This window comes from Nannospalax galili, unplaced genomic scaffold (assembly GCF_000622305.1).
Source record: "Nannospalax galili isolate Female #2095 unplaced genomic scaffold, S.galili_v1.0 scaffold589, whole genome shotgun sequence".
Lineage (NCBI taxonomy): Eukaryota > Metazoa > Chordata > Mammalia > Rodentia > Spalacidae > Nannospalax > Nannospalax galili.
The window spans coordinates 1,703,253-1,715,696 of NW_008360324.1; the positions used below are offsets into that span (position 1 = coordinate 1,703,253).

Here is a 12,444-nt window from a genome sequence, read left to right on the forward strand (position 1 = left end):
AAGGCAAGAGTAATTAGCATTACAAGTTCTAGACAGGGAACTAGAAAAAAGTCAGAATGGGGCAGTTTTCAAATGTTCATATGAGAGTCCATTGGAGTTTCTTGACAAGGGCATCTTGACAAAAGCATCCCTCTATTGGGTTCCTCCTCATTTTTCTTTTGTCTTCCAAGGCTGGTCTAGTTGGCTGGGAAGAGTGGCTGGATAGTCAGGTGAGGGTCCAGTGACCCTGCTTGGCATTCCTTTAATGAATGAGCACAACTGTCAACAAGCCCAATTGTGACTACGTTTAGCAATCAGGCTCAGTTGGAAATCATGATGATGGTAGTTATTTCATGCAGAAGGGACTCCTGTATAGCATCACCTTATTAAAAGGACCACCATGTGGAGGCAGGATCCAGGGGTTGTCAGGCCCTCTGGTAGCTGGAGGCCAGAGGGAGGCCAGACCTGGTACTCTCTGGTGATCTCAATGAAGTTTCTTTAATGAGTGGTGAGAGCTACACTTATCTGTGACTATAAGAATAAGTATTTATCCCCCTTGCATCTAAAAAAAAAGAATAAGTATTTAAAATATAGTAAGAAATTACATTGGTTTAGGAAAGTGACAGTAGTAATTTCTTCTGCAGTGTCTGTGACTGCTCCAACCAAGGGTACATGGCTCTGTTTACAGAACCATGCATAGATTCTTTCCTATTGAGCAGGCCTTTAGTCCAGTTAGACAGCTGTTGATTGCCCGCCCCCGAGATAAAGATAAAGTGGCTCATTCTTACTTTTTACATGTTCCTCTTTAAAAATATTTATTATTTTTATTTTATGTGTATGAGTGTTTTCCTGCATGCATGTAAGCATACCTATGTTGTGCGATGTAGAGGTCAGAATGGGGCATCGGATCCCCTGGAACTGGCGTTACAGACGGTTGGACTTGTTCTACTTGTTCCCTCCCAGTGGAGATGATTTTTACGTTTCTTTTGTATTATCACTATTTCATCAGTCTCTTTTCACTATTTGCCTGCCTCTATCTCAGCTTTTTTTGTCTGAGAGACTTTCCTACAATTTCCAATAATATTTGCTTGTCTGTTTATATTTAAAATTAAAACACTAAACTACTGATTTAAAGACCCTAGACTACTGATTTCTTTTTTTTTTATTTTATTTATTTTCATTTTATGTGTATGCAGTGTATTGCCTGCATGTAGGTAAGTGCACCCATGTCATGCAATGCCCAAGAAGGTCAGAAGAGAGGCTGTTGAATCCCCTGGGACTGGAGTTACAGACAGTTGTTAGCCGCCATGTGGGTTCTGGAATTCGAACCTGGGTCTCCTGCAAGAGCAACCAGTGTTCTTAACCTCTGAGCCATCTCTCCAGCCCCCAAGACTACTGATTTAAAGTTCTATATGAATAGCTAAAATTTATCAAATGATGAGCTTGAAAATAGTGCCTCAGTTCATTTTCTGCTGCTATACCAGAATATCATAGACTGAATCATTTATAAACCATAGATTATTTGGCTCATGATCTAAAGGCTGGGAAGTCCAAGGGTATGGTGCAGCATCTGGCAATGGAGAGGGCCTCATGCTGTATTGTAATATGGTGGAAGGGTAAGCAAGCAGGCAGGAGACAGAAAAATCAGGCCTAATTCTTTTTTCTTTTTTCTTTTTTTTTTTTTTTTTTTTTTTTTTTTTTTTAAAAAAAAAAAAAAAAAAAAAAAAAGAGGACGATAAATCTTTCACTGTGATATATCAAAATAAGGTAGGATCTCCCTGTAGTCCCAGTTGGCCTGGAACTTGCTATGTAGACCAGGCTGGCTCTGAACTCACAGAGATCCACCTGGCTCTGCTTCCCAAGTGCTGGAACTGAAGGCACGTGCCACCATGCCCGGCTCTAATTCATCTTTTCATTAGGAACCCACTTCTACAATAACTAACCCATTCCCACAATAAAGACACAAATCCAATAATTACTTCTTAAGAGTTCCACCTCTTAACACTATTGGATGGCAGCTAAATTTCAATGTGAGCTTTGGAGTATATATCCAAATAATAGCAGATGGCTATATTAGGGTGACCAAGGGTAGCATATGTGCCTTGGGATCCTCCAGAAGGTTGGTGTGTAGAAGTATTTTCTTTGCACAGTCAGTTTCCCCAGAGAGGTCTCTACTCAGGGCTCCCAGTTCTGGAAACCAGCTGGGAAAGGGGGTCAGAGAGGAGGATGCCTCTACTGATCAATTGGTAGACTTTCACTTTATATCTCTGTTTTCAATACTGGTCTTTACTGTCTCTGTCAAGTACTGTACCTAGGGGCCCCAAATCCAGTGTTTCTGATTTAAGTTCATATCTTCTCCCAGAGTGAATCAGAGAGAGTTGCCTGAATCTACACGGTGGGAATGAAGATCTAGCATTCTGAGGTCTTCCTACCCAGACTTTCTGTCTGGTGACCTCTTATCAACCTAACCATTTTTTTTATTTTTCCCTAAAAGGTTCCTAAAAGTTCTGCTGAATCCTGAAATTGCACGGTTCTATGATGAGATCCTGCTTGCTTTATGTTGGTTTTCACCTTTGCAAACTCAGTTCTCCGCTTCTCTATCTGCATTCTGTCTTCCAAAATGTTGTCAACACCTGTTAGTAACTGTGGTCTTCTCTTAGTCTTTTGTCCTTGTCCTTGATTATGTGTGGCATTGAAGTAGGAAAACAGATAATTAATTGGGGCATGTGGTAAGTCCTTAAGAGAAAGGAGCAATAACCAGGGATCTAACCCAGGGTTTCTAACATGCTAGGCAAGAGCTCTACCCATAGATGCAAGAAATACGAATATTTATTGCTGCTTCTGCTGCTGCAGTTTCTAGTTCTTCCTCCTCCTCCTCCTCCTCCTCCTCCTCTTCTTCTTCTTCTTCTTCTTCTTCTTCTTCTTCTTCTTCTTCTTCTTCTTCTTCCTTTTCTTCTTGAAAGAAACTGGTTTCCAAATAGCTTCACGGCCCCCTTTATCCAATAGTGCAGAAATTTTTTGGTCTTTTTGAGACAGGATCTCCCTGCAGCACCAGCTGACCAGGAACTCATTAGTAAACCAGGCTAGCCTCAAATTCATAGAGAGCCCCCTGCCTCTGCCTCCCACATGCTGGAATTAAAGGCATCCACCACGCCCAGCTCTATTGATTGCTTCTGATTTAACTGTTATGTTATATTCAATTCAGTCTGTGTCTACTGAGTACCTACTATGAACCCAGTTCCCCTTAAATCAAGGAAAATTTTAATCCTGGATTAACTCTTCCCTTGTCATTGAAGCATTCAAGTTCAGGGATAGGGTTTCTCCTTTCTGCTCCCAGAGCAAATCACATACACCTTAAATGCAGAACTCTACATATTGCAATCTAGTTTATTTTTCATACGCAGGCATCCTTAGCCAGACAGTGGGATCCTCAGTGACAGAACTATGTCTTTGTCATGTTCATGCCCTCAGCACCTAGCATAATATCTTGCATACAGTACATAATAAGTGTTGATTCAAAGACTAAATGAGGGGCTGGAGAGATGGCTCAGTGATTGAGAGCACTGGCTACTCTTGCAGAGGACCCAGGTTCAGTTCCCAGCACCCATGATGGCTAACAACCATACGTAACTCCAGTTCCAGGGAATCCAACGCCCTCTTCTGACCTCTGAGGGCATTGCACAACATGGGTGCACCTACCTACATGCATGCAATATAGTCATACAAATAAAATAAAAATAGCAAATAAAATAAAAAATAAAAGGAAGACTAAATGAAATCTAAGCTTATCCTGTGTGCAGGTCTCAGGACAGAATGAATTTTGAATGGGCAGGTGTTCCGAACCATGTCAGCCCTGCTTATGTGCAGACATTGTCATAGGATGAGACCTCATGGGCCATTTTATAGGAAGTTTTATTCTTAGAAGAAGCCAAGATCTTAGGGAGTTAAGAAACTCCCATGTCCCTCAGGGCGTTGGTTAGGCTCTAATTTAGCATGATTCTGCTACTGTTGGTTATATGTTAACTCTGCCTATGAGCTAGAAGACAAAAGTAATTTTATTTATCAAACAATTCATGAAAAGGGGTAAAAAGGAAAGTGATGGTTAGCCAGATGTGATGGTGCACATCTATAATCCCAACACTTAGCAGGTAGAGGCAGGAGGATCAGGAGTTCAAGGCCAGCCTCATAGCAAGTTCAAGGCTAGCTTGGGCTACATATGCTGAGGAAGGAAGAAAAGGAGGGAGGGAGGGAGGGAGGGAGGGAAGGAAGAGAGAGGGAAGAAAGGAAGGAAGGAAGGAGGAAGGGAGGGAAGGAGGAAGGAAGACGTAAAAGAAAGGAGGAAAGAAAAGGGGAAGGAAGTAAAAGGAAGAAGGGAGGAGAGAGGGGGGAGGGGAGAGAGGGGAGGGGAGAGAGGGGAAGGGAAGGGTTTCTCACCCAAGTGGATCAATAGTTTCTATACCAAGTGCTTTCTACTTCTTAAATGTGAGGCGTTCCATTTGTTGATATCAGTATTGGGACATGTCTGAGCAAGGCATTTAGGGTAATTGAAGAATGTTTTCCTGTCAGCTTTTTCCCAGTTAATGTGACCATAGGGAGATGGGCTGAATTAATTCTTATAGAAATTTGGAGTTTGTGGGAAATGAGAGAATAGAGAACCTGAAAGAATCCAAGATCAGCCAGTCATGGTTGGGAAGTCAAGGCAGAAACTGCCACAAGTTCAAGGTGAGCCTGGGTACTTAGTGAGTTCTAGGTCAGCCTGGGCTACAGAGTGAAACTCTGCCTAAAACAAAACAGTCAAAAACCCAGAATAAACCAGATATATAGCACACATCTGCAATCCTGTGTTTAAAAACATCTGGTCAATGCCCAGCACCCACATGGCAGCTAACAGCTGTCTGTAACTCCAGTTCCAGGGTATCCGACACCCTCTTCTGGCCACTGCAGGCATTTGCACATACATAGTGCACTTACAAACATGCAGGCAAAACACTAAAACACAGAAAATAAAAATAAAGAAGCTACTTAAGGAAGACTTCAGTATGAACAGATTCTGAGCCCCAGAGAAGTGCACCCATCCCTCCAGATGGAGCTGCAGTGATGAGACACGACCCTGCACCCTGTGTTCTGCAGTGCAGATTTGTCCCACACTTCCTGCCCCTGCTCCCCTTTCAGATTTCAGTCAGTAGAATGGAACCAACCCGCCTGTGTGGGCAACAGGGATCCTCTCTCGGCAACCCTCCTGATAACAGAGAGTTTGTATCCTCAGAGAGGAGTTTGCGGTTAACCTTCCAAGCACACTCTTCCTCCAACAACAAGACCCACCTCTACAAGGGCTTCCTGGCCCTCTATCAAGCTGTAGGTAAGTGTTCCTCTTAGGGTGGAAGGAGGGAGCCTTTGTGGCCCTAACCCTGGCCCTTGGTGCCTTAAAGGGCCAAGTGGAAGCATGAATGACAGCTGGATTTCAGGGCTCAGAGACACCTGAGCTGACTGTCCTTGCCCCAGACTTGACCTTACTAGTGAGCAGCCCAATTAAGAGGCAGCCATTGGGGGCTAGAGAGATGGCTCAGTAGTTAAGAACACTGGCTATACTTTCAGAGGACCCAGGTTCAACTCCCAGCACCCCAACATGGTGGCTAACAACCATCTATAACTCCGGTTCCAGGGGATCTGGCACCCTCTTCTGGCCAGCATTGTGTGAAGGTGGTGCACTTCATGTACATGTAGGCAAAATACTCATATGCATAAAGTAAAAATAAGTATTATTTTACAAAAGGCAGGGGCTAGGAGAGATGGTCCAGTGGTTAAGAGCACTGGCTACTCTTGCAGAGGACTCAGGTTCAGTTCCCAGCACCCACTTGTCCGCTAACAACTGTCTGTAACTGCAATTCCAGGGGATCTGACATACTCTTCTGGACTCCTCAGGCATTGCAGGACATAGGTGCACTTACATACATGTAGGCAAAAGAGGCATACATGTAATATAAAAATAAATCAATAGGGGCTGGAGAGGTGGCTCAGCAGTTAAGAGCACTGACTGCTCTTGCAGAGGACCCGGGTTCGATTCCCAGCACCCACATGGTGGCTATGAACCATCCTTAACTCCAGTTCCAGGGGAATCCAAAGCCCTCTTCTAACTTCCATGGCATTGCACAACATGGGTGCACTCACATACATGCACCCATGCACTCATACACATAAAATAAAAATAATAAAATATTAAAATAAATAAATAAATTTTTTAAGAGGGGGCCATTGCTTGGCCCTAGCTATTATTTCCAAGAACATTTGTAGGCCCATTGTACAGATCAAGAGAAATGAGAAAGCCAGTTTGTAAGTGAAAAATCTACATTTTCAAATGGTAGCTCATGTTTTGAAATAATAATGCTTGCACATAATGAATATTAAAAAATTAAGGTATGCTAAAAGTAAGCCTTCATCTGATCTCTGGTCTTCATTTCTGGCTACCCTGTCCAGAAACAGCCTTGCCTCCATCTTCCAGATATTCGTCCCAGGACATCCACACTCTTTGAAGATCAACTGCATGCCTGTTTGTTGCATCCTATACAAAACGTTCTGAACTTGGCACTTTTAAAATTCAATATGTTTTGAGTTTTGATTTTGTTGGTGCTTTTTTTTATTTTGGTTCTTTTTTAATATTTGATTTTATTATTTTTATTCTTATGTGTATGAATGTATTACCTGCATGTATGTAAGCACATCTGCGTCATGCGATGCCCACAGAGGTCAGAAAAGGGCATCAGATTCCCCTGGAACTGGAGTTACAGACAGTTGTTAGCTGTCATGTGGGTACTGGGAATCAAACCCAGGTCCTCTGCAAGAGCAGCTGGTGCTCTTAAACACAGGGCCATCTCCCCAGCCCCCTTATTTTGGTTCTTTTGAGACAGGGTCTCACTATGTAGCCCTGACTGGCCTTGAACCTGCTATGTAGACCTGCCTGACCTGGAACTCAGAGATTCACCTGCCTCTGCCTCTGATCAATATGTCTTAATGACCATCTTATATGTACAAGGTTAGCATTGACTCATTTTTTTTAATGACACGTAATTTTTGGTGGACATGTTCTAATGTATTTAATCACATATTTTGATAAATATTTTGCTGCTATAAACAGCATGGCTGTGGCCATTCTTGCATATACATCTTTGAGCACATGCATGAAAATTTCTTTTGGATAACTCTTAGATATTTAAATACTTGATTATAAAACATTTGCATTTTTCAATTTTGAAGTTGATCAATTTCCCTCCAAAAAAGGTTTTGCTAATTTATATTCCCACCGGCCATGCTTGGAAAGGCCAGTTTGTCCATACCTTACTTGTTATGGTTATTTCCAAATTCTCTGAATGTTGAAAAAAAATAAAAACTCTGATCAGTAAAAACTAGCTTGAAGCTGGGCCTAGTGGCTTACAACGTTAACCCCAGCACTTGCAGCACTTGGGAAGCAGAGGCAGACGGATCTCTGTGAGATCAAGGTCAGCCTCATCTACATAGTAAGTTGCAGGCCAGTTGGGGCTATAGGGAGATCTTGTCTCAAAAAGTTCAACAACAAAAAAAAACTAGTATGAATGTTTTGTTTGTTTTTGTTGTTGTTTTAAAGTTGTGCAGGGGCAGAGAGATAACTCAATGGTTTAGAGTATGTACTGCTCTTACAGAGGACCCAGGTTCCGTTCCCAGCACCCACATTGGGTGGCTCACAACCTCCTATAACTCCAACTCCAGATCTGATGCCCTCTTCTGGCCTCTTTGGACACCTGCACATACCCCCACATAGACACACATAATTAAAAAATAATTTTAAAAATAAATCTTTTTTTAAAATATATTATACTAAATATAGCCATGGGCAGAACCAGCCCCTGGGTTGCCGGTTTTCAAGTCTGTATGAGGCCCTAGGGACTGTTGTTTTCCTACAGCTCTGACCCAGGCCAGTGGAGATTCTGAGGCTGTCACACCTGCAGCTGACCATTCCAGGATCCAGAAGCACTGCCAGCACCCCTATTATGAGGCAGAACCAGCTGGTGAGTCCCCACCTGCTGAGGAAGCAGTTTCTATCTGTCTCACTCCCAACCCAAAGATTGGAGGCCCTCTAAGCACCTACTCTATTAGCCTGACACACCCAATTTTGAGCTTACTTCTTTGCTTCCCCTCATTTTGCTCCTCAGAGACACTCAGCTCCCCAGCCCTGGGGACTTGGAAAGACAAACAAGATGGAGAGGAGGTTCCTCAGTGTGTGCCTGGTGAGTAGCTACCTGCCCAGTGCTGCTCCGGTGGCCACATCTCCAGCAAACCTTGGCTGTAACTGGGAACTGTGAGCTATGGGACAAAAGGAAAGCATTAGAATAGAAAAAGGAAATGAAAGCAGAAGGCTAGGAAGAAAAGGGACGTCAAGAAAGCCCAGAAAAGAAGCATCAAGGAGCTTGTCCCTCATTCTTCAAAGGTCAAGATATGTCTAAGAGGACTGGCGGGATAGCTTAGTGGTAGAGAACTTGCCTAGCATACACAGGTCCTAAATTCAATCCACAATGATACGCATACACACACACACATGGAGAGAGAGAGAGAGAGAGAGAGAGAGAGAGAGAGAGAAAGGAGACACAATTTCGTGTGGCATATTTTTTATTTTATGTGTATGAGTGTATTGCCTGCATGTATGTAAGTGCACCCCTGTCATGCAATGCCCAAGGAAGACATAAAAGGTGTCTCCTGGAACTGGAGTTAGAGATGGTTGTTTGCTGCCATGTGGATGCTGGGAATCAAACCCAGGACCTCTATAAGAGCAGTCAGTGCTCTTCACTGCTGAGCCATCTCTCCAGCCCTGTATGGTGTATCTTAAGAGCATAAATGGGTTCTTTGACCTTCAAAAATCCGTCTCCCCACACGAGCCTTGTAGCAGCGGCGGCGGCGGCTGTATCATTGTTTGTCCTTTTCTTACTTTGTTTTTTTGAGACAGGATCTCCCTTTAGCCCCAGCTGGCCTGAAACTCACTATGTAGTACAGGCTGGCCTCAAACTCAGAGATCTGCCTGCCTCTGCCTCCCAGGGACTGGTATTAAAGGTGTGTGTGCACCACCATGCCTGACATCTTTGTTTCTTCAGTGCTAGAGCTTGAACATAGGGTCTCATGCTAGACAAGCACTCTGCCACTGAGCCACAGGCCCAGCCCCTCTGCCTTTCAAATAGAAGTTTTTGGGGATACCGAATCTGAAGAGCATGATTCGGTATTTTTTCAGTACATTCTCAACAGAAAAGCATTAAAAATAGCTGGGTGTGGTGACACACACTTTTAATCCCAGCACTCAAGAAGCAGAAGCAGGTGAATCTGTGTGAGATCAAGGCCAGTCTGACCTACATAGCCAGTTCCAGCCCAGCCAGGGCTACATAGTGAGACCCTGTCTCAAAAAAAGGGTGGGAGGAGAGGCTGAAGAGAGAGCTCAGCAGTCAACTCCAGTTCTAAGGAATCAGACGCCCTCCTCTGGCCTCCATGGATATTGCACGACACAGGTGCACTTACATACATGCAGGCAAAACACTCATACATATTAAATAAATAAATTAAATTAAATAAATAATTAATAAATAAATAAATAAATAAAATAAGCAAGTCAAGTGTGATGGAGCACACTTGTAATCCCAGTATTGGGGAGATGAAGGCAGGAAGAGCCCTGGGGCTCACTGGCAAACCAGTGGTATAATCTATGAGTACTAGGGCCAGTAAGAAACCCTGTCTTCAAAACAAGTGAAGGGCACCTGAGTAAAAACAGCTAAGGTTGACCTCTGGCCTACATGTGCACACACACACAAACACACATACACACACACTCTCCATATACAGAACAGTACCTCCAACTCTCCTCTCCCCCATCCCCTAGTAACTACCTCTATGGATTTTCTCATTCTGGACATTTTGTACAAATGGAATCATATAATATGAGATCTTTTATGACCAACTTCTCTCTCTCTTTTAATTTTTAAGAATATTTTATTATTTTTATTTTATGTATCTGAGTATATTGCCTGAATGCATGTAAGTGCACCCATGTTGTGCAATGCCTGTAGAGGTCAGAAGAAAGTGTCAGACCCCCCTGGAACTGGAGTTACAGATGATTGCTAGCCATCATGTGGGTGCTGGGAATCAAACCCCAGTCTTCTGCCAGAGCAGGCAGTGTTCTTAACCACTGAGCAATCTCAACAGACCCTGACTTCTCTCTCTTAAACATAATGCTTTCAGACCGTGAGTGGTGGCACACACCTGTAGTCCTAGCACTTGGAAGGCAGAGGCTGGTGGATCTCTGTGAGTTCAAGGCCAGCCTGGTCTACATATTGAGTTCCAGGCCAGCTGGGGCTACAAGGAGACCCTGTCTCAAAAAGACCAAAAAATAAATCAATAATGCTTTCAAGGTTCATCCATCATATCACAGCATTTCATTATTTTTGTTTCTTTTGGTTTTTGAGATAGAGTCCCATTTAGCCCAGGCTGGCCTGGAACTCCCTGTGTAACCAAGAATGTCCTCAGATTCCTGGTTTTCCTGCTTGTGCTTCCCAAGTGCTGGGATTACAAGCATGCACCAACGCACCTGGCAAAAATCTGCATTTTCAAATGAAAGCACTCCCTCTGGAACTCAATCTGACCCACAGAACACTCCAAAGGAAGTTAGGTTGGAAGGTGGAGGTTGTGGGAGATGATACAAATAAGGGAATGACACAGGAAACAGAAGCGAGAGGCCCTGAAGACAAAACCTGCTTGCAGTGTGGTGTAGCCCAAAGATGTTCCCATTGAATGTTAAGGAATGAGAATGGCTTAAAGATGGCCAAGGCAGCAGGAGGAAGGACTCAGCAAAGCTAGCCCCAAACATATGCTCCTCCAGACACTCCACCCCTCAGTCCACTGCCCTTTCCAGCACAGGATACCTGCCTCACAATGTCAGGATTGATTCACTGCTCACATCAGTACCTGTGATGTTCACTTGTGTAAGGTCCTTGTCCTGGACCTGGACAGAGCCACACCTGAGACCCTTCTCACACCCACCATAGCATCTCACAGACCTCTAATCTAATGGATATGCCTTCTGACTTACTGATTGTTCCTCTTACCTCTCCTCTCTCCCAGTCTGTGGAAGGCCGGTCATCCCCATTGTCCCAAACTCAAAGACTTTTGGTTCTTCCCGAGCTAAAAGGGGCAACTTCCCCTGGCAAGCCTTTACCAGTATCTATGGCCGTGGAGGTGGAGCTCTGCTGGGTGACAGATGGATCCTCACCGCTGCCCACACCATCTACCCCAAGGACAGCATCTATCTCAGGAAGAACCAGAGTGTGGAAGTGTTTCTGGGTCACACGGATGTAGATGAGCTGCTGAAATTGGGGAATCACGCTGTCCGTCGGATTGTGGTTCATCCAGACTACCAACAGCATGAATCTCACAACTTCAACGGGGACATTGCCCTCCTGGAGCTCCAACACAGAGTCCCCCTGGGCCCCAGCATCCTCCCAGTCTGTCTGCCCAACAATAAGACCCTCTACCAAAGTGGCCTGTGGGGTTATGTCAGTGGGTTTGGTGTGGAGATGGGCTGGTTAACTACAGAGTTGAGGTACTCGAGGTTACCCATAGCTCCCAGGGAAGCCTGTGAGGACTGGCTCCGAGAGAAACAGCGGACAGAGGTGTTTTCTGACAACATGTTCTGTGTTGGGAACGAGATGCAGATGAATAGTGTCTGCCAGGGGGACAGTGGTAGCGTCTATGTGGTGTGGGATGATTATGCCCATCGCTGGGTGGCCACAGGCATCGTATCCTGGGGCATCGGTTGTGGCAAGGGGTATGGCTTCTACACCAAAGTGCTCAACTATGTGGATTGGATCAAAAGAGTAATGGACAGCAAGGACTAATCCTGGGGCACCTGAGCGGTGGCCAAGAATGGACAGGAGTGAGGATTCTCCTAGGGCAGGGAAGCCTATTTAAGTCACTGATACAGCAAGCCACTGTGCAAGAGAAAGCCTCCACCCCTTGACCTACAGCATCCCACATAGGAAGCAGCACCCCGCTGCCCCTCCGCCTCACCCCCTCCTCCTTACCATCTACTTTCCTTTGTTGTACGCCAGGGAAGCCCTGTACCTCTAAGAAACTCACTTTGAACATCTTTTTGTTTGTTCAAGACAAGGTTTTACTCTGTAGCTACAGCTGGCTTCAAACTCTTGGCAAAACTCCTTCAGCCTCCCGAGTGCTGGGATTACAGGCATACACTGTTGAACCTGGCTGCATCACCTTGAGCATCTTTTTGAGTCCCCCTGCTTCATCTCTCATCCGCTGATACAGCTTCTTCTGTACCCACCCTTGGAAGTCACCATCTCACCCCCTGCTCAGATGGAGCATGGAAGAAGGGTTTTAACTACATTTTGTTTCTGAAATATTCCAGCAACTCTTTCATTGACTTTTTTAAATTTTTATTTATTA

General features: G+C 44.4%; 1 protein-coding gene across 3 annotated transcripts in view; it reads left to right on the forward strand.

The window, feature by feature from the left end:
* C1rl (complement C1r subcomponent like) overlaps positions 1-12,444 on the forward strand; it is a 17,898-nt gene extending 5,454 nt beyond the window's left edge. For 2 of the 3 annotated variants that reach the window (XM_017796185.2, XM_029559777.1), the window contains exons 3-6: positions 5,152-5,338; positions 7,914-8,018; positions 8,163-8,237; positions 11,107-12,444. In XM_017796185.2, coding sequence (XP_017651674.1) covers positions 5,152-5,338; positions 7,914-8,018; positions 8,163-8,237; positions 11,107-11,879 — 1,140 coding nt within the window. In that variant the 3' untranslated portion in view covers positions 11,880-12,444. The remainder of the gene's footprint in view (positions 1-5,151; positions 5,339-7,913; positions 8,019-8,162; positions 8,238-11,106) is intronic. The other variant, XM_029559778.1, reaches the window with a different exon arrangement.